Below are 22,912 nucleotides of genomic sequence, written 5' to 3' on the forward strand. Positions count from 1 at the left end.
TTCTGGTAGGTGGAGTGACCCATCACTCCCGGTGGCCGGGCCCGCCCACTCTGCCTCGGTCTCCGGCGCTCTTCCTGCGCAGTCCTCCTTCGCAGCCTCCGCGGGGAAGCGCCGGGGCTGCGCTCAGAGCTCGGTTCACGGGACCGCGAGGAGGCAGCCCCGGCGAGCGGCCGTGCGGCGCGCACAGTCGGGAGGGGTCGGAACGCCGGAGTGCAGAACTCTGCCGGCCCCGAGCGCGGCGTCGCAGCCCCAGGCCGGCAGTTGCCACCACCCGACCTTCGTTCCAGTTGTGGCTCCTCCCGGCAACATGTCAAAAGCCGCCGGCCGTGCAGCTGCCGCCGCCACCTGGGGCAGAGCAACAGCGGCGACCGCGGGCGCGCGGGGCCAATAAGCCGAACCTCCCGGCGTCCAGGGAACTCTCGCAGCGCTCCCTGCTCCGGCGGGCCCTGCGCCATGTGCTGAGCCATGCCCCTCGCCGCGCGCGCGGGCAGCGCATGGGGCAGCGCCTGAGCGGCGGCCGGTCCTGCCTCGATGTCCCCGGCCGGCTCCTGCCGCAGCCGCCGCCGCCCCCGCCACCGGTGAGGAGGAGGCTCGCGCTGCTGTTCGCCATGCTCTGCGTCTGGCTCTACTTGCTCGTCTACTCGTGCGCCGGCTCCTGCGCCGCCGCGCCCGGACTGCTGCTGCTGGGCTCCGGGTCCGGCGCCGCCCACGCCCCGCCGGCCCCGGGTCCGGACGGGCCTCCCCCGAGGCTGCCGTTCCCGGCGGCGCCAGCCACCCAGTCGGCTGCGGGCGGAGAGGTGGCCGAAGGCGCCACGAGCCAGGAGGAGCAGAGCCCCGAGACGCCGGACTCCCCCAGCCCCATCTCTAGCTTCTTCAGCGGGTCCGGGAGCAAGCAGCTGCCGCAGGCCATCATCATCGGCGTGAAGAAGGGCGGCACGCGGGCGCTGCTGGAGTTCCTGCGCGTGCACCCCGACGTGCGCGCCGTGGGCGCAGAGCCCCACTTCTTCGACCGCAGCTACGACAAGGGCCTTGCCTGGTACCGGTGAGTGTCCCGGGCAGGGGCAGGGGCTCCAGCCGCGATCCTGACGAGGAGAGGACGCGGGCGTGGCATGTACACCGGGGAGCTGGCAGGGGTACAACTTCGGACCACCGGAGCGGGAAGGGGAGCCGAGCGACGACCGCGCGGTGCTGGCCCGCAGCGCCGTACGGGGTGCGCTGCTTCCGCTCTCGCCCCAGTCTGGAGACACTTCTCCAGACTATCTGGCGGCTCAGCGGCCCACGGTGCCTAGGGATTAATCCGGCTATCTTTCCTCAAGGAAGGAGGCCAGCAACTGGGAAGGTGCTCAGAAAAGCGCGCAACCCTCTAACTGCGGCTGCCTCCCAAACGAGTCTCGTGTTTTATTTTTCCTCTCGGGTCCGGGACGGTCTCCGCCCCAGACCAACTTCTAGAGCAGCTTCTGCTGTCCGGATGGGGATGGAGTGGGAGCGACGCCGTGCTGCGAAGGCCGCGGGGAGTCCGTTCACTTTCCGAAAGGGTCAGACCGCTCGCGGCCCGGCAGCCTGGGCTCCGGAGGGCGAGCGGGCAGGCGCGCGGCGCGTGGAGCGGTGCTGGTCCCTGTCGGGCAAAGGCGCGCACTGCAGCCGGCGGGAGGCGCGCCGCTTTGAAGGCTTCCCAGGCGCCCGGGGCACGGCCCACCGGTTTCCGCCTCCCCGGCCCGGACGCTGAGAGACCCGGGGCAGGGTCGCCTGTCTCCGCGGGCCCTTGACGCGCCGGGGTGCAAAGAATATTATGGGTGCATGAATTTGAGAAATGCGGGTTGCGTGGGCTTCCGTAAACTCGGTTCTCGGGTCGGGTTATGGGTGCGGTTCCAAAGGGACATTGCCCCTCCCCCCCGGGGGGGTCATAATCACGACCTCTTACCAAGGCCTCCCGCAGTCTTTGGGGGTGAGCGGTTGGGTTGGTTGAGCTTCTGGTGAGGCGCGGGTGAGCAAGGGATCCAGACTCCGGTGTCGGGAAGTCTCGTCGCCAACCAGGGGACCGGCCCTTCTCCCCGGTCACTGCCTCCGACCCCCACAAACATAACTCCCTCGACTCGCCGGCACCCCTCCAGGCCCAACCAGCCTGCAAGAGGCGGGGGATTTCGGAAAACAAAAGAAGAGAGTCGAACCAAACCCCATCCCTGCCCCCATCCCCTCTTTGGGGACCGGGAGAGCTCGAAAGATAAAAGGGAGCTGGGCGAAAGGATTAAAACCGCTCTCTCCCCAGCCTCGCCCTCCCCTCCCTTTTGTCCTAACGTTTTTATTATTGTCAGGAGTTGCCCAAGACTCGAGGTTTAGCCAGCCGTGACCATCACCCTTCCCACCGTCCCCAGGCCCTGGACACCGGTTGTTGCGAATGGTGGCTCTGGAGCCCGGCGCCTGGATGCTCGTCCCGACCCTGGCAGCTAGCTGGGGTCCTCGGCGCCCTCACCTGCGCTCCGGGCGGCGCGCGGAGGAGCGAGTGCGCCGGCGCGTGCGGGTGTCTGGCTGGCAGATGGGGGCCGCGCTAATTGCCGGCTATTGTCACCGACTGTATTGTTGTCATTATTCTAGCCACCACCGCTCCTCCTCCTAGGGGGATAACGATTCCGGGGGCTGGGCAGGCAGGCTTGTTACTAGCGCCCTCCAGGTAGAACCCTTCGGAGGCCGGAGGCAGTCTGGCGTTTTCTGAGATCAGACGCGCCAGGGGGGCGAGGCGGGGCGGGGCGCGGGCTGGGAGGAACTGACAGGAAAAGAACTGAATCCTTAATGTCGGGCGGTTCCAGCAGCACCTGGGCAGGCAGTGGAAATCCCCACAGGAAGACTCGCGCAGGCTCCTGGGCGGCCGCCCTCCACCTGCCACGTTCCTTTTGATTGACTCAAAATGCTTAATAAAGAACGAAGTCGCCCTGGAAAGGCTGGCCGCGCGCCTGCAGCCGCTCGCATGGTGGCCCCCGAGGTGGCTGGGCTTGGGGGACGCGGGGGCTTGGCCGGGCCTCGGGGCGGGAGGGGGTAGAGGGGGCGGGCGGAAAGTGCCTTTCCCCCGGTAGTCACCTGGCTACACTGATGGGCCAGACTGTCCGGCCCGGAGGCCCAGCGCCCGCGGCGATGACCCCGCGGAGCGCGGCGGGAGGAGAAAACTATAAACATCGCAGCTCACCCCCAAAGCTGGGTTCCGGGGCTGCCTCGATCCTCGCTGGGCGTGGCCGCAGGGTTAGTGGATTAAGGAATCTTTTCAATGCCATCTGCTTACTTACAACTTTTAAATTAACTTGGAATATTCTGAATGTCTGGGCAAATATGTGGACTTGATTATTTTGAAGGCGGCCGTTTTAACTTGAAAAGCAGACCACACCGGGAGAAGAAGCCTAACCCAGAAGGCTTTTCCTAAAATCCGGTGTCCAGGGAGCAAGCCCCCTTCTTCCCCCGCCCCGCGGAGTTCTGTCCGCGGGCCCCAGTCTTCTCGCTAGAAGAGCTCTGCTCAGCTCGGTCTGTGCCATCAGACACTGGATTGGAGAAGAGTATAAATAATAATTAGCCGGCGTTGCAGTTCAGAAGCAAGTAGTTAAATCCTCAAAGCTGGAAGATAGGAAACAGGGGAGACATTCCGAGGGCAAGGATGGATGTTTGAATCCAAGGGTCAGCATCGGTCATGGGTTGGAGAAGGAGATTCTGCCTGTGTGCGAGCGGTTAGTAAGTTTCAGGGACTGATACACAGCCCGGGTGCGGGCCTAACCGTAACCCAAGGCCTGGGCAGATTTGCTTGAAGGCTCCCAAGTTGATTGTAGTTCCTTTGCCCTGGCAAAACGAGACACGGGGCGGGATCGTGGTGGGATGGAGCCCACAATGGTGGCGATGCGGGGCTGACCTGCCATCCACCAGAAGTCGGGAAGTTTGCCACGTCCTTCGTGGGTGCCTGCTCAGTCACCACTTTCTTCACTGCTGCCCTTCAACCTAAGAGTTTGTTTTAGTCTGGGATGCAGACTCTTCTGGGTTTACTTTTCCAGTTCATCACTCAGCTTACTCTTGAATCTGGCCTCCCAAATTTAGCAGGTACTTATGTGGATCCCGCCGGAGGGGCTTATCTGGACTTCTGGTGAAACTGGCCCTTACCTTCTGTTGCAGGGGGTGATATTGTTTGAAAAACAGAGACAGGTGGTTTAAGAGAATCTCACACTTGCCAAGATGGAGAAACACCCACCGGGTACATTTAGGCTTTCAACATTGATTTAAACTGTGAACAGTCCGTCAGTACTGTCTGGCTCTTTGCAACCCCCATGGACTGTAACCCTCCAGGCTCCTCTGTCCATGGGTTTTCCCAGGCAAGAATATTGGAGTCGGTAGCCATTTCCTTCTCCAGGGAATCTTCCTCATCCAGAGATGGAACCCAGGTCTCCTGTATTGCAGGCAGATTCTTTATCATCTGAGCCACCAGAGAAGCTCAAAATTAAGTATATATTCTTTAATAAATTTCTCTTTTTGATTTGGTTTAGGTTTCGTAGATTGTCACAAATTTGAATGACCTCAGTTTGGGATTTAAGTTAGCCAAATATGGTGTAACTTTTTTTTTTTTAATATATGGAAATATTCCTTAGACTTTCCACCTTGACTCTTCTTTCCATGTTTGGCTATAAAAACTAAATTGACATTTTAATGCTGTGGCCACATTAAAAAAAAAAAAGTGCAGTGTGTGTAGTTTAGTACGGTTGGCAGCTAACACTTACTGAATGTTTTCCCTATGTGCCAGGAACAGTTTCAGGTTTTACAGGATTAGCAAATTTAATCCTCATCATGATCCTGGGAAGCCTGTACTTTTGCAGATGAGAAAACACAGGCACAGAGAGGTTAAGACACTGGCCTGAAGTCTCACAGCTAGAAAGTGGCAAAGCTTACACCAACCCAGGAGTCCTGCTCCAGAGGCCACTCTGTGCCATTCTCCCTTGCTTAAGCGACAAAACGTGATATTGGTTATATATGATAAATTCATATGATGAGTTGTTTTTTTTTTTTAAGGGTTTGAGTTTTCTGTTGTACCTCCAGTGACCTCAATGAGGGTTGCTCACTTTGTCATTCAGGGTAAAAAGAAGACCAGCTCCAGAACAGGATAGTAATAGTAAGGACATCCAAAGTTGGTTTATAACCAAAGTGAGGATAATTACATCACCCGGGCCAGTTTCCTTTCTCTGCCTGCACCAGACAGCAAGAATCAATGGAGTCACTAAAATGACAAAAATATCCCCAAGCATAAAGACGGAGAAAACATGGCAAGTGTCCCCACTGAAAGTAAATTTATTCTCCTCCATTTGTCCTCTTTTAATGCTGGGCGATGTGGGAGAACACAGGGTTAAAGGAGATGTTCCAGAAACTCCTGGAATGAATTTATTCATTTAAAAACGTGCAGTGTTTCAAATCAAGACTGAAAACATGGGCTTCTTAGCCGGAAGACCATTACAGAACTTACATTTTGAGTAGAGTGCTTTAGTATTAGAATCTAAAACCCAGTAACTTCAGAAATCTCTGTCTGGAAAGCTTATACCTGAAAATAGCAACTTTCCCTACATTTTAAATTTAACAAATGCTGAGAAAACTAATTTCTCCCCTCTTTATCTAGTCTGTTTTCAGAAATTTGGTGGCCAAGACTGTTTCTGTCTTCCCTAAGGGAACTTTAAGATAAGACCTGATTGGGGATAATCTTTTTTGCAGTAATTGCATTTTTTCATTCCAGTTTAAATCAAATATGCAGCTCACTTCAAGCTGCTGAGTGAAGATCAAAAATCTACATTTCTATGCAACAATTTGAAATACAAACCATCTTGTTACAAAGCTGTCAAGATTTATTAGCAAGACAGTGTAGCATGTGTTGGATTCTGTTTTCAATTAGGCACCTAAATTAGACCATAAAATGGTTGATTAATCTTTTACAAGTTGAGGGGAAAATATAACATAAATTAACCTAATCATAAGTGTTTTCCCAGATGCTCTGAGTTAATAAAATAGTCAATATTAAATAGCAACCTATTTGTTTTAGGTAAATAAAATGCTGAAGTTCATGAATTAAATTACACTTATTATTTTCCAAATGATATGCTATTATTGAACTCATCTCTAAAAATTAGGTTGCAACCCACGTTATTAAAAATATGTATCAAAATAGAATACTACAACTTGACTAAGCTACTAAACTAGATTTTGCTTTTTTAATGGAGCCAGATTATTGAAAATTTTCAACTTAATGTAGACTAATATTTTCTTTCCCAGCTAAAGTTGTATTTATTGCTAGATATTTATTAAAGTAACCCATCACAAACTTCTGTTTTTTTCCTGCTTTGCTGTTATTATTTTTTTGTCTGAAGAAAAACTTTTGATAGTTTGAAAAATCAATATGTCACAAAAACTCACTCCAGATATATATGCTGATGTACTGTTTTGTTGAAAATGTTCTAAGACATAAGGTTTTCTGATTATATGAGATGACTCTTTGAATCACCAAAATTATTTAGAATTAAAAGCACACCAAGAGTTAAAAAAAAAAAAAGAAAAAAACATTTATTTAAAGCTTCAGGACTGAAATACATGACCAGGACTGCCTGCCCATGGCTTTCTATGTCAGTGGTTTTTGAATACTTTATGCTCTTAATTCTGTGAACATGGAAATTAAGTTGATTGACAGAAACACAAAATGTCCAGTCTCAAGGCACAGCATAATGAGCACTTCTTTTGCTGTGAATAGACTTAGTTCCCAAATAGAGTGCTACTTCTCTCTTTTAACAGTCAGTGATTCCAGAGTAAGGGAAATTTCAGTGCTAAGCTGTTGGGATAGTCAGGCATCTCAGCAAAATGAATTCCCCAAGTATGTGGCATATTTTCAAGGGTAATGAATACAATATGCTGCCTACCTCAAATGAAAACATTTACCATGACCAAAAAGAAATAAGATACTGATATCTTTGAAAACTCTTTGGGAATAGAATGTAAAACTTTAAAATATATATATATATTTAAAAGATGACATTGTTAGAACTCTCATTCTCCTCAAACTATACCAAAATAAAACTAACATCAAATAAAACTGATATTAGCGTATGTTGCTTTTTCTTTTGGATTTTAGATTTGGGGAAGTTTAGGATGTTAGGAGCAATTACCAGCTTACTGATAGGTTAATGAATAATTTTCATTCCAGCCAAAAGACTGTGAAAATACATCTAATGCTAATAAAATCCCCCATTAATTTTCTCAGTATGGAGATAAGAGTGACATTGGTTTCCTTTGTATTATATCTGAAATTCTTCCCTAAAAACCCATTTTGTGACCTGAAAAATATTAAAAGTAGCCTAAGTTTACTGGGGCATTAAAAAATTGTGCTTCACTGTGTCAAGTATGAAGCATTTTTAAATTGCAAAGCTTAAGTGCAGTTTGTTGCCTCCCAAAGAGAGCTGTTTTAAAAATTATGAGTCCAGGTCTGGAGAGAGAGAGCTGGCATAAAGAGTACTACCAGCAAGGCATTTATATTTTCTGTGGCATTTTAAAAGTGTGTGTGTGTGTGTGTGTTTGTAGACAAGAATTTGCTGTGACTTTAAGTTGATACATTTGTTACAGAACAGATAAACTCTTGGCACAAAATACTTTTGTCCTAACTATGGCAGATGTGTTAAGGCTCTAATTTTTGTACACTGCATTTCAGCCCGAGCTAGACGACTGCCAAGGGGTCACGTCTTTTAAACTACCCTTTGAGTAGATGTGAATGATGCCATATGCGCACATCACGCAACTTGGGAGCACATGATCCAGAATTCCTGTTTTTTCCCCCAGATCTTTGCCACACAATACTTAACAGGATTATACTTAGAAACTCACAAAATTTGTAAAGATAGTTCTGGGCAACATGAAGCTTGGGGCAACAAACGGAGAGTGGAAGGAAAAAAGGTACATATACATTGGGAAGGTAAGGTTTTTCACGCACACTCGACTTAATGAATGGGGGCGGGAGGGAGGGTCTGGTGACAGAAGTGGCCAACAAGTCCCAGCAGGCCCGACAGGCCACGTGTCTGCTCTCTGGCAGCCATAGCGGTGTTTGCGAGGAGCCCCCGGATCTAGAGGGGGTGGGCGATGCGCAGTCAAGGGCGCGAGACGCGGCTCCTTGGCCGGCTGGCCTCGGGGACTAGAGCGCACGGCCCCTGGGTCGCGTGGGACCCCCGCATCTGGTCGGAGGAAGCAGATGGCGGCGCCGCCTCGTGTCGGGGGCGGGGCCCGCGGCCCGGCTGCCCCTCGGCCCAGCGGGTCGCCGGCCGCGGCCACGTGACCAGCCGAGACGCCGCGCTCCGGCTTCACCTGTTGGGCGCAGCTGGGTCAAGCATCCCGCGCTCGCGGGGGGTGGTGCCGGCGGGCCTGGACCCACGCTGATTGGCCCGAGCAGGAGCCTGGAGGCCAATGGTAGCCCGTCTTAGGGGTGGCCCCGCCCAGAGTGGGGCGGGCCCGTCTGCGGCAGGGCCGGGCTTCCTAGCTGCTGCGCATCTTTCCCGCGAGCTTCGCAGATGCTGTGAGCCGCTTTACAAACTGGGCTTTACTGCTGATCTGTGTCTCTTAGAACATTTGCCTCTGTTGGGTGGAGCAGTGAGGACGCCGGAGTCTGAGTCTGCCTTTCCATTGTCCTCGGTGTCGGACGTGGGTCTGAATGAATGAATTCTGTACATCTGGGTGTGGAAGCTTTGTCTTTTTAGGGCCTTATTGTGGGTGAGGAAGAGAGTGGGACCTTTTGCAACCTGCATGGTTCTTTGCTTTCTTCTCCTCACCACCACTCCTCACCTTTCTCTTTTGGGGATGGGATGGGGTGGGCTGGGGAAGAAATATGCAATTCTCAGTTCATTGACTTTTATAAGGGATATTTAAAATGCAATTCAGCAAGTAGAAAACCAAAAATAGGTTCATTCCTATAATGTGACCCTTTAAGTGACAAGATAAAGAGATGGAGAAGACTCCAGAGGATAGAGAGGAGGGCAAGGAAAAGCCAGTAATTATCAGCCCTTTTACGAATCCTGGGTCTCTGCTGGACTGAGGTCAGGGCTGGTCCTCCCCAGCCCATCCCCACGGCGCCCTTGCGGTCCTCGGGGACACGCTGTCCCAGGCACCCTCGGTCTCTCTGCCCCCTGCCCGCAGCCTGCAGCTGCCTCTGCCTTTAAGGGGAAGGAATTTCTTCACTGGCAGCCTGGAAGCCGCCTTTCTGCTCCTCCAGCCACACCGGCGGGCATCTGGGAAGTGGGGTTAGGGGGACCCTCACTAATAAGCTGACCTTGTTCAGGCAAAATCTGAGCTCCCCTCGGGATGAACTTTACACGGTGGCGCTGAGAATTCTGCTGTGGGTTTGGATGAGGGAAGTCATGGCTTTCTCAGGTGGCGCGCAATTGGTAAAGAATCCGCCTGCCAATGCAGGAGATGTAAGAGATACGGGTTAGGAAGGTCCTTTGGAAAAGGAAATGGCAACCTACTCCAGTGTTCTTGCCTGGAAGGTTTCATGGACAGAGGAGCTAGTGGGCTACACCCCATGAGGTAGGAAAGAGTCAGACACAGACACTGAGCACACACAGCTTTATCCTGAAAGATTTTTGGAGGTGCAGGAGATGACCTGTCCTAAAAGTGCAGGAACTCATTTAGGGCATTGCTTACTGCCACAGGAGATGCTGAAGGAACACAGGACGTGGCCCACATGTCCATTAAAGTAATCTCCCTGAGGGAGACCACACACCCAGCCGACAGAGAAAGGTAACCTCCAGATCACTCCCAGTGCCTCTCCCTCATCCCCAGCTAAAAGGTCTCTCCCTACTAGTCCTCCTTCTGGCTGGAAACCCTCCCCTTTCTCCCCGTTTCTCGCTGGAAATGCACCCTGGCTCAGCATGCCCAGCGATTCCAGTTGAATGCTGGTCCTTGCTCTGACTGTTTCGTTCTCCAGGCACTTAGCGTGTGCTGGTGCTGCAGTTAACACAGATCGACAAAGAAATAAACATCCTGTCCCAGCAAAGAGTGTTTATCGATGCCCAAGTATGTGTGTGTGATCTGGGGTAGGAGAGCAAGGTAAGGAGCTCTCCTCACATTGACATGGAGTTGAAATGCTTATTGGAAGAAGGGAAAGGTGACCATTTAAAGTCTTTTTCTATCGTCAATGAGGGCTTCCCAGGTGGCACTTGTGGTAAAGAATCTGCCTGCCAATGCAGGAGACACAAGAAATGCAGGTTCAATCCCTGGGTTGGGAAGATCCCCTGGAAAAGGAAATGGCAATCCACTCCAGTATTCTTGCCTGGAAAATTACATGGACAGAGAAGCCAGGAGTCCACAGGGTCAAAAAGAGTCGGACATGAATGAGCATACACTATACTGTTACTTAGTCAATGAATAATATGTTCTTATAAATCACGTGTACCTGGAAAACTTAGCCAGCAAACACTTACTTCGTTGTTGTTTAGTTGCTAAATTGTGCCTGACTTTTTCGACCCCATGGACTGTAGCCAACTAGGCTCCTCTGCCCAAGGCATTTCTTAGGCAGGAATCCTGGAGTGGGTTGCTATTTCCTATTCCAGATGATATTCCAGATCGAACCTGTGGCTCCAGCCTCATTTCCTGCGTTGGCAGACGGATTGTGTACCACTGAGCCACTGTGCTTACTTTATATATAGAGGGAGAGAGCTCGCATTTATTTATTTGCTTATTTGCCACACTGTATGGCCTGTGAGATCTTAGTTCCCTGACTAGGGATTGAACCCTTGCCCCCTGCTATGCAAGTGTGGACTTAACTGCTGGACCACCAGGGAAGTCCTGATTGAGTATTTCCTTTTAAAAATATATCCATAGTCTTTATTTTTTAGAGCAGTTTTAGATTCACAGCGAAATTGAGTGAAAACACTGTGTACACCCTGTGTCTCACAAGTACCACACGCTCCACCCACCATCACCCTGCAGCCCCAGAGCTGCACTTTTGTTCCCACTGATGAACCACCATCGTCCAAAATCCTTAGTTTGCGTCAGGATTCACGTCTGATGTTACACATTTTCTGGTTTTTGACAAGTATATAATGACACAGATCCATCTTTAGTGTGTCATACACAATAGCATCAATGGACATGAGTTTGAGCAAACTCGGGGAGATAGTGAAGGACAGGGAAGCCTGGCGTGGTGCAGTCCATGGGGTCACAAAGACAGGACTTAGTGACTGAACGACAGCAGAACCGTATCGGTGCCCTTAAAATGCCCTGTTTGAGCATTTCCTTTTATCAAGGGCTCTCCCAGGCAGCACTTGAGGTCCCAGGGAAGATCAAGAGACATGAGCTTGTCCTTGAGGGGCCTGTGTTCGTCGGTGAACTAAAATCTACAGGTTCAGAGAGGTGTCAGAGCAAGTTCAGGACAAAAACCATTAGTCCTGTTGAACCACTAATACATCTAAAAATCATTGGAAGGAGACAAAGGAGTGTGTAATAAAATAGTGAAAATTAAGAAATGTGATTTTGTATTTCACTTTTCTGGGGATGTTCCAGAGAAAGCTGAGAAGAAGGAAGGAGAGGGGATGTCAGTTACTAGCTGATGCAGTAGGGAGAGAAAACAGATCCTCCTTAGCGAGCCAGGCATGCTGTGTGCCAGCCAGCGGCTGGAGCCTGTTTCATCTTAGCAGCCTGTTTCTTGTGTGACTTCCTCTAGTCTGCAGAGGAGGAAAGGGGCACTCATAGAGATGACCACTGTCATCCACCTGTGTCTGTAGGTGGCTCAGCCCCTTGAACTCAAGGCCTTCCCTTGAGGGCCCTTCAAACTCTACAACTAGAAGCTTCTCTCCCAGGCTGAAATGCAACAGGACATTCCTTCTGGAGCAGATTAAGCCCTGTCCTTTGTTGTTTCTTACCCACCCCACCCCAAACACAGGCTTTTCTATATAAAAGGGTCCCCAAGATTATATTTTTTCCCTCTTTTTCTGCCCCAATTTATGCTCAGCCTGAGCCTTGTCTCTGTTGCAAAGACATTTGCATGGGTGCTGGTGGTTTTCATGCATGTCACTCCTGCACTGACCCCAGCCTCTGGCGTCATCCCCATGCCCTTCCGAGATAAGGTCTTTATCTCTGATGCTCCTTTTCTGACCTCAGCCCCCCTCCATATCCCCATTCGCCAGCCCATCTCTTTCTTTCACCTGTTCTGGAAGCTGCCCACCATGAGCAGAACACTGAGGTTCTTAGTTCTCAAGATGACTCTGAAACCCTCTGCGATCTTCTGCTACATCATCATCTGACACCTAACCACCCTTGCCCACGCTCTGTACGCTCCCTGTTGTGTATCATCCCCAGTAGCTGGCAGAAGAAGGTCTTCCCCCAGAGCAGCCCTGGCCCATGGAGTTCCTACCCTCCACCAAGAACTAGGACCTTACTCTTCAGGTCATTAGCCCTGCTATCACCACCCCTGACCCATGCCAGAACCACCACGTGCATTGATCCTTCTGAATGACATCCTCTGCCTGCAAGCACCTGTCAACACATCTCACCCCAGCCCCAACACTGGGAGAAACCGTATAGAAATTGAAGCACCTGAAGGAATTCTGCTGTTTTAGCCACCTCTCTGCATGGCCTTGATTCCTGTATACTTTATCCAAAACATCCCTCCATTGTTTCTAGGAAGTGTACTCTCTTTTCCATATTATTTGAAGAAAATAATATGTAAAGAAAATAAATTTTATCTGTATATCTGATCTATATCTGTGTGTATATTTACATATATATACTTAGGCTTGCCAGGTGGCTCTAGTAGTAAAGAACCCACCTGCCAATGCAGGAGGCACAGAGATGTAGATTCGATCCCTGGGTTGGGAAGATCTCTTGGAGGAGGGCATGACAACCCCCTCAAGTATTCTGGTCTGGAGAATCCCCATGGACAGAGGAGGCTGGGGGGCTATAGTCTCTGTGGTCTCAAAGAGTCAGACATGACTGAAGCAACTTAGCACACGCATATATACATCTATATGTATTTCTTTGGTAACTTTTATTCATATGCATATGAAAAAGTGTACCGATCGTTAAGTGTGCACCCTGATGAATTTTCACAGGCCACATCCCTGTCTAATGGTGGTGCCGGAGTCCCCAGGGCCACACCCATACTCCCTTCTGGACACTGTTCCTGTACCAGGGATGACCACTGTCCCACCTCTTACCACTACTGATTGGTTCACCTGTTGATGGACTTAAAGTAAATGAAATCTTTGAATGAATATTTATCAGTTCAGTTCAGTCACTCAGTGTCCAGCTGTTTGCGATCCCATGGACTGCAGTACGCCAGTCTTCCCTGTCCATCACAAACTCTTGGAACTTACTCAAACTCATGCCTGTTGAGTCGGTGATGCTATCCAACCATCTCATCCTCTGTCGTCCCCTTCTCCTCTTGTCTTCAATCTTTCACAGCATCAGGTCTTTTCCAATGAATCAGTTCTTCACATCAGGTGGCCCAAGTATTGGAGTTTCAGCTTCAGCATCAGTCCTTCCAATGAATATTCGGGACTGATTTCCTTTAGGATTGACTGGTTTGATCTCCTTGCTGTCCAAGGGACTCTCAAGAGTCTTCTCTAACACCCCAGTTCAAAAGCATCAATTCTTCAGCACTCAGCCTTTATAGTCCAACTCTCGCATCCATACATGACTACCAGAAAAAGCATAACTTTGACTATACAGACCTTTGTCGGCAATATTTATAGTGTTTTAAAAACATGCAAATTTATTGCCGATGTTGACAGATTTGGAGATTGCACATACGAATGCAGATTTTCTGTTCTTTTAACTTTTACTTTATATTGGAGCATAGTTGATTAACAATGCTGTGTTAGTTTCAGGTATACACAGTGATTCAGTTATACATGTATCTATTCTTTTTCAAATTCTTTTGCCATTTAGTTTATTACACAGTATTGAACAGAGTTCCCTGTGATATACACTAGGTCTTTTGGTTATCTATTTTAAATATAGCAATGTGGGACTTCCCTGGTGGTCCAGTGGTTAAGAATCCACCTGCTAATGCAGGGAACATGGGTTCAATCCCTGGTCCAGGAAGATCCCATATACCGCAGAGTGGTTAAGCCCACGTGCTTAGAACTGATGCTAAGCAAGAGAAGGCTCTGCGTTGAGAAGCCCGTGCGCCCCAGCTAGAGAGTAACCCCCGCTCGCCACAACTGGAGAAAGCCCAGGCACAGCAATGAAGATCCAGCACAGCCAAAACGACGCCCCTGCCAAAACCCCTCCCCTTTAGGAAAATAAATATAGCAGTGTGTGCATATCAATTCCAAACTCCCAGTCTATCCTCCCACCCCCAGTTTTCTGTTTTTGAAGAGGGATCTGACAGTTCTGGGCTTGCCTTCCTCACAGCAGCAGCTGGCTGGAGCTGGAGAACAGCTGGGTCTGTGAACCGGGGTGGGGCACGCGTCTGTCTCTCCCCTTGAACACAGTCCACACTGTTCCTTATTGTCTCACAGTCGGATCTGACTACTAGCTTCTTTCGCCAGCTTCCATCGCTGTGCCCTCGGCAGGCTAATTGCCGGTTCAGCTTTCCAAGAAGCTTATGATGTCTATTTTCAAAGGTAAGGGGTCGTCTCTGCGCTATTTATACAGAGCAGGATGTCTGATGATGCTGGGCAAAGGGGCGAGGCTGTTTTGCACCCTGCCTGGTCCAGGGTCACCCCCATGGTCTCCATCTGTGTTATCATCACCCCAGGCTGACTGTTCTCCCCGCACAGAAGCCTGAGAAGTAACTGCAGGGCCATGTGGAAACACTGGGAGCCTTGAGCCGCAAGCAAAGCCGATAGCCTTTTTTCTTAACATGCATTTTCCCCTCTTTGTGTCAGGGCTAAGGAGGGGACACTTAGAAGTCTTCTTTGGTGTCCCAGCGCTGGAAACGAAGGAAACTTTCAGATTGGGTGTCGCTGGCAAGGGAGATGAGTGAGACCTTTTACAGAGTGAGATGGGGATTAGGTTCCCTGTTGGTACAAACCTGGAGTTACAGGAGGGTGGATCTGCATTTCCCTCCGTGCGCTCTGCTTGCTCCAACGACCTTGTTATCTCCTGATGCACTTAGCAAGGACCCCTCCTCGTCTTGGGTGAAACCCGAGTGCCTGCGTGCATGGCCCCTTCACCCCGCCTGGAGGTGGGAGAGGAGTCTGGCTAGGGCATTTCCCATGGTCTGGAGGTGAACAGTTTCACACCATAGTGGGGTCCTCAAAGGTGTATTCTTGACTAGCTTTTCACTCTTATCACACTTCCTTTCCTATAAAGTTACGTATCTTTTACCGGGACACTTAATACCCACCTTCTCTTTCTGTGGGGGACACTTAATACCCACCTTCTCTTTCTATGGGGCTGTGAGCATCAGGCAGTAATGACACAGCCTTCCTGCCAAGTCATGACCAGAGCGTCTGGGTGGCCATCCTAATGGGACTTCCCTCGTGATTTGATTGCATCCACCAGACGGTTTGGAACAACTGGGATGGGCCAAGTGGTGTGAAAGTACTTGGAAAAATTAGATGTTAAACTGTTGTTAGTCACTTCAGGGAGCTCATGGTCTTATGCAATGGGCCGTAATGATAGATAATATAGAACAAAATGAGAAATGCCAGAGGAACAGAGAGAAAAGGGCCCAAAGGAGAGGTCACTGTTGAGCTGGGCTTTGATGTATGCATAGGAGTTTGTTGGCTGATTATCCCAAAAAGCATTCAGGGTAGAGCCGCTCTGTGGAAAAGGCCCAGAGGCCCAGAGCAAGGCCTGGTTGAGTGCTACGGACACATTGGGGATGGGGAGAGGGTGCAGGAAGCTGTCTCAGAGGCAGAATGTTATGTTGAAACTGGGCCTTCAACTCACTGGGAGATTTGGGAGTGAGCAGAGCCTCCCACACTGAAGAAATTCAGACTTTATACAAATTATGCATGAATCATATGAATGTATTTTTAAGGAAAATGAAATGATTTGGTCTTTCCAAAGCAGAGAAAGCAAGAAATGTATATGGATGCTTTTCTGGGGTGGACAACACACAGCCCCACTGGATGGTTTGTGCGAGGCTCTTGGAATTCCAGGATGAGTCTGTGTCTCCGTGGTGCTCAGAGGTGGACCAGAAGCCAGCATTCGTCTCTGGGGACTTGGATGACTGTCCCAAAGGGCTTTGGGGGAAAGACAGCCCTTCTTCCCAAGTCCCAACTGGATTGCAGATGTGGGGAAGGAACAGATGGCTGCAGCCTACAGGCAGGACCGCCCACCCCCTCCTCTGGTTCCTGGTTCTGCAGCGTGGTCAGCCCTGCCATCCCTCTGGGGTGAGGTTCTGAGCAAGCAGAGAAAGCCCGGGAAAGATGCCATGTGGCCCCTGCTCCCTGGCCCTACTGGGTAGGGCTAACCCTGGCCATTGTCTCAGAACCTGGGCGGATCTGAGAGAAGCATTCTAGGCTCCTGGTTTCCAGCGTCTCCAAAGTGATAATAGTCCTATTCCCACCACTTACCGTGAAGGAACTCAGTTAAGCTTGGGAGTGGCCCATGTTGGCTTATAAAAGTGATGGGAGTTATTGATCAAGCCTGGCTTAGAATTGCATTTCCCTGATCCAGAGGCTATTTCAGTTTAGAAGAACCAGAGCCAGAGGTCAAGGGGTGGATCCAGGAGAGTCTGGCCAGGGGCTCTGGGTAAGGGGGCTGCCAACGTGACCAGTGTCAGACCCTGTGCACCGGCCCCGTCTCTCTCCATCCGTCCCCTCCGGGGGATGTTCTGTCACTCATGGTTATTTTTAGGGTTGTTTTCTTACAGTCCCAGCTGGAAACAGAAGCAGGGAACAGGCCCGTGGCTTTGTGTGTGTGCTGTTAAAGGAGCATTTGTGCGGGAGAGAGAATGAGTGCCAGTTTCCTCGAGACTCAAGCTTGCATGTGTTTTGAGAACCTACCCCAGATGGTATCTTCGGGGGACTCATTAGCGGATGGGAAGTGCCAGGGCTTGGCACCTAGGGGCGTGTATCCTCCATGGTTGCTCACCCCCTAGCTGTGGCAGATGGGAGGCAGGTCCCAGATGCTGGAGCTGTGGACCTGGCACTAGTGGGCAGCTGTGGTCTGGGCAGCAGGTAAAGATGCTCTCGGGTGACAGCACCATTCAGGTTCAGCCTCACTCATTTATAGCACGTGACCTCCCTGAAGAATTTGCTGGCTGCTGGTTGCTTGTCGATTACATTCTAATTGAGATTTGGGGCTGTTTTGTCTCGACTCTAAAATCCTTTGGCTTCTGTCTCCTCAGTGAAATCTCTCAAGAGGACCACCTGGGGGTGGCAGGCATTAGGGGTATCTCCACAAACCTGATGCTGAAGCTGAAGCTCCAATACTTTGGCCCCCTGATGCGAAGAACTGACTCACTGGAAAAGACCCTGATGCTGCGGAAGATTGAGGACAGGAAGAGAAGGGGGCAACAGAGGATGAGATGGTTGGATGGCATCACTGACTCGATGGACAAGAATTTGAGCAAGCTTCGGGAGATAGTGAAGGACAGGGGAGCCAGGAGTGCTGCAGTCGATGTGGTTGCAGAGAGTCGGATATGACTCGGCAACTGAAGAATAACCACAGCACCAACCCTGTGGATTGTGTCGTTTGAAAACCAGCTCTGGGGACAGAGAATTCTGGACAAATCCAGTTGGTTTCACTTAGCTTGTGGTGTCCCTGGGTTAGAATGGCCACAGATGTCAGCTTTTTTCCTTATAGTTGCATATTGATTTTATTAATTTACTGAGCAGCTATTCTGTGCCAGACTCTGTGGATGCAGCCACTCATTGATCTCACAAATATTATTGACTGCCTGTTTTGTCAGCACTGATCCTGCCCTCCTATCACTTACATTCTACTAGGGAGATGGGTGAGAGACCGATACGCAAGCAAACTACCAGAAATAGAAGATCCCCTGCGGTGATAGGAGCCGTGAAGAGACATAAAACAGAGAGAGGGGATGGAGAGTTGTGGGGGAGAGGATGATGGGAGAAAAGGGCGATTTTAGGCCTTTTTAAAGGAGTGATGTTGGGCAGAGACCTGAAGGAAGAAAAAGGACATCTGAGGTCCCTGGCGACAAGAGCAGGCCCCTGTGAGCGGCCACTGTGGTCGAGATCAAAGAAAGAGGGCAGGTTAGGGGCAGAGAGGAGGCTCTCTGTGTTCTTAGCCTTGTTCTTAGTGTGAAGTGGTGCCCGTTGGGGTCTCTGTAAGTGAGGGAGGGGACAGAGATTAGCCTGTGATGTGGATATTGGGTATAGAATGTGCGAGCAAAGGCAGGGGGTGAGGTGGCTAAATACAGTCATGTGTAATGCAGGCAAAAAGAGAAGGGTGCTCAAGGCAAAGAAATATTGCAGAAGAAGGAGCGATTAAATCTAAGTGGGAAGGAGCTTCCCTGGAAAGGCTTCAGAGAGGAGGGTTTTGATGGGGGGGGGTTGACGGATGAATAGGAGTTCGTGTGCAGACCAAGTAAGGAAGGAGGTCTTCTTGGCAGAAGGAGCACACATGAAAAGGCAATGAGGTTTGTGTGAAAAAGTGTCGTGGATGAGGGAAGGATCAGAGGAGGAGAAAGGAAGGTAAGGAAAACAGCATCAAGGGGACTGAGGTCTTTGGTGAGCAAGCCTTTAACAATCAGGGGGCAGCTAGTACAGTTTATTGTGCATCTTTCTTTTCCTCTCTGTCAAGTATTTCAGCTTGGAAGAGGTATTTACAAGGTGCTGCTGAATAGTATGAAACAGGAATTGTTTTGCTGGTGATCAGAGAAGATGCCATCCAGAAAAAAAAAAAAAAGGCAAGCATTAGGAGCCTCTCAGGATGAGCTCGAAGGCCTATATCCTCTTAGCTGCGTGCTTTTTGCCTGCCTGGATGGAGCCTGTCATTAGGGTAAAGCCCAAAGCCGTGTAATTAGAAATTCTACTTCTCGGCTCACGGACCCGCGGCAGGAACAGCCCTGCAAAGGCTGGTTCCTGAAATCTTAGGATCTGCGTGGTCCCGGCTGCCAGAGCCAAAATGCCAAACCTGGTAATTATGAGGTGGCTTTGCAAGCACACACCTGTTGTGAAGGTGCAGGCAGGACCTGCTGCCCCCTCACTGGGCAGACGACTGTGCATGGAGCATCCCCAAGGATGCTAGTTGTGTGTGTGTTTATCCTCTCCCTCCTCACCCTCCCCTCTCTAATCTTTCTTTCTTTCTAATCATCTGAACTCTTGTTACTCTGTCTCTTTCTGAATGCCACATTCCTGACCATTTCGTCTCATGAAGCCACCTCTTTGGTTATTTTACTAGGAGCGGCCCTGGTGAACTGTGCTTTTCTCTGAAAACCAGAACCAAGAAAGTAGTCTTGCCCCTTTGGCTGTGTTGTTTTCCTCATCGTTCAGAAGAGACGCTGCACCAAGGGGCCCAGCTTGGAGGGTGGGAGTAAGCTGCTTGGGGGGTGGTGTTGGGTGGGGAGTTTTTTTCCCCAGGATGGTTCATCAGATACTTTCCACTCGACATTCCTGGTTTATAGCCAGGCTAATTTAATTTCCAGCGGAGAGGCGACTCCCCACATGATGGTAATCTCAAATAGTTAATGAGCTAGAAGAGGAGGCAGCCTATTGAGTTGATTCTTGGGGGCTCTGCTCTGTGGCTTCGCAGAACTAATTTATCAGACTGTTTTTCTTGGTTGAAGAGACTTGTTCAGCCTGGCACAGCTTTGTGTATCTCCCCGCTTCTAAAGATGGATTGAGCCATGACTTCTGGCCTCTGGACATTTAGAACCAGCTTGCTTTGCCTTCTGCACCTGGTTTGTTTAAAGAGAAGAAGGAGAGCAGAGTGGATGCAGCCTCTGTCTGTGGTACCTGAAAACACCTTGTGCGCAATCCTGGTTCTTTCTTTGTCCCCAGCAGAGTGGGGAGCAGAGCATTCTGGGCGAGCTGTATAGAACCATTTTGGTCTTTGAGGTTGTTCTTAGGATTTGGGGCAAGTGTTTTTTTCTCCTGCAGAATGCTGGAATTTGGAGAGACTGTTTTCTTTCTTGGCCTCACTGTGCAGCATGTGAGATCTTAGAGATTCCAGAGAACACAGCCCTTTCCCCAAATTCTCTGCAACCCCTAAAAGTGGGAGCACTCTGCTCTGAGGGCACGACTCTGAGCTTTGCATGCCCGTTTTGCAGGCAGCAAGGGTAACGTTCTGTAATGATAATTAATAAGCCCCATTTCTGACCTGAGTGAGAGGAGAACCCTCTCTCTTCAGAGGAGGAGGGGCCCCAGGAAAAGGGGTCCTTTCCTGGATAGACACTGTATTTGTCTCATAAAGAAATCTCTCAGAATTACACATTCATGGAAACAGCTTAAGGAGATGTGGTATATACATATACAATAGAATATTACTCAGCCGTAAAGAAGAATGAAATTCTGCAATTTGCAACAGCTTGGATGACCCTGGAGGGTATTATGCTGAGTGAAATCAGTCAGAGACAGACAAATACTGTATGATATCACTTTTATGTGGAATCTAAAAAATAAATAAACAAATGAAATTAATAAAACCAAAACAGACTCACAGAGAACAAACCAGTGGTTACCATTGGGGAGAGGGTGGGGGAAGGGGCAAGATAGGAGGAGGGGATTAAAAAGTACAAACTACTACACACAGGAAATCTGGCCAATAGTTTATTATTACTTTAAATGGAGTATATGTATGAAAATACAGAATCACTATATTGTTTAACTATAACTTACATGATATGTATCCACTATGCATGCTAACGGAGAAGGCTATGGCACCCCACTCCAGTACTCTTGCCTGGAAACTCCCATGGATGGAGGAGCCTGGTGGGCTGCAGTCCATGTGGTCGCTAAGAGTTGGATATGACTGAGCGACTTCACTTTCACTTTTCACTTTCCTGCATTGGAGAAGGAAATGGCAACCCACTCCATTGTTCTTGCCTGGAGAATCCCAGGGACGGGGAAGCCTGGTGGGCTTCCGTCTATGGGGTCACACAGAGTCGGACACGACTGAATTGACTTAGCAGCAGCAGCAGCAGCGTGCATGCTAAGTCACATCAGTCATGTCCGATTCTTTGCGACCCCATGGACTGTAGGCCACCAGGCTCCTCTGTCCAAGCAATTCTCCAGGTAAGAATACTGGAGTGGGTTGCTATGACCTTCTCCAGGGGATCTTCCAACCCAGAGATCAAATCCCCATTTCTCTGTCTCCTGCATTGGCAGGCAAGTTCTTTACCACTAGCACCACCCGGGAAGCCCAATGCTTCAATTAAAAAAAAAGGGGGAAGAGAAAAAAGATGGTCAGGACTCCAGTTCTTGGCCTCCTTACACAGTCAGTTGATTCCATGCCTCATTTTGGTACCTGGCGGTCCTGCCTGCCTCCATGTGACAAGTTAATTGATAATGCATTCAGCCAACCCAGGGAAACGGTGTCCTTGGGGGGAGTAGCGGGGGAAGGGAGGTATATTAACTTCCCAAATGTGCTAATGGGGCAGCAGAGAGGGCTCTCTTGTTCTGCTCTTTAGGAGTGTTTGCTCACAGGCTTAGTGCTGTGTGTTCCCAGCCCTGGACTTGGAAGTGGATTCATTTGGGAAAGTAGCATCTTAAAGGTCTTTATTTGGTTTTGTCAGTGAATGGAGGGCAGTGCTGAGCGTTGCAGGGAGAGGCAGTCATTGTTCACGACCCCGGCCTCCAGGCTGGCCTGCCAGGGAGCCTCGCACACCACCTGGGCTAATCTGTCTGGACCCAAAGCTAGCTTAGAATCTGGGGTCATGTTCACCTTATCTCCATTTCTGCTTTTTACATAGACACTGAATCCTAAACCCTCTTGTGTTTATTTCATTTCTGGGCTGAGCACCTTCATTGTGTCCTGACTTCCATCCTGAAAAATGGATTGGAAGCCACAGTTTCTGTGGGTGAACTCAGAACCCATAAGCGTCCCGCCCTCGATCCATCTTGCTTAAAAAACTGAAGGTCTTTCCTCATCTCTAACCTGCTTTCCTTTTTTTTCCTTCCTTCAATGTGTTTTCCAATCAGCTGTCCCGTTGTTTTTGCCCCCACACCCGCTTCCCATTCAGATCTACAGAATTGCATTTATTCTGTGTCCACCTTCTTGAACACGTACTTCAGGTGGTTTTTGAAGGATACTTAAAGGGCCACAAACATGTGAAATGTGAGAGTAAGAAAGGAGAATCCATAGTGGGGGCCACAAAGTGGACGTGACCTTCAGCTTCATGGCAGCCTTCACAGACAGGCCTCAGTTACACAAGTCATTCAGACAAGCTGTTTGCTCAACAGAAAGCGTGACTGTTCTTGGTACTAAGATGGAAAGGTGGTTGGTATCAAGAGGATGCTGTGGGGTAAAAACCACTGGTGTGGATAGTACTCTTTGTTTATATTTATTTTATTGAAGTATAGTTGATTTACAATGCTGTGTTAATTTCTGCTGTACAGAAAAGTATATATATATACATTCTTTTTTGTTTTCCTTTCCATTATGGCTTATCACAGGATATTGAATATAGTTCCCTATGCTATATAGTCAGAACTTGTTTATCCATTCTATATGTAATAGTTTACATCTGCTAACCCCAGCCTCCCACTCCATCCCCCCCCTCCTCCCTAGCAACCACAGGTTTGTTCTCTATGTCTGTGAGTCTATTTCCGTTTCATAGATAAGGTCATTTCTGTCATATTTCAGATTCCACATATAATTGATATCATATGGCATTTGGCTTTCTCTGAATTACTTCACTTAGTATGATAATCTCTGGGTCCATCCATGTTGCTGCAAATGGCATTATTTCATTCTTTTTTATGGCTGAGTAGTATTCCGTTGTATGGATGTATGTATGTACATGTATGAAACTGAAAGTGCTATTCACTCACTCATGTCTGACTCTTTATAA

General features: G+C 49.5%; 1 protein-coding gene across 1 annotated transcript in view; it reads left to right on the forward strand.

The window, feature by feature from the left end:
* Positions 473–22,912, forward strand: part of LOC102184089 (heparan sulfate glucosamine 3-O-sulfotransferase 3B1) — a 42,971-nt gene continuing 20,531 nt past the window's right edge. Inside the window, exon 1 of the mRNA XM_018064682.1 lies at positions 473–1,042. Coding sequence (XP_017920171.1) covers positions 495–1,042 — 548 coding nt within the window. The 5' untranslated portion in view covers positions 473–494. The remainder of the gene's footprint in view (positions 1,043–22,912) is intronic.

Source organism: Capra hircus, chromosome 19 (genome assembly GCF_001704415.2).
Source record: "Capra hircus breed San Clemente chromosome 19, ASM170441v1, whole genome shotgun sequence".
NCBI lineage: Eukaryota > Metazoa > Chordata > Mammalia > Artiodactyla > Bovidae > Capra > Capra hircus.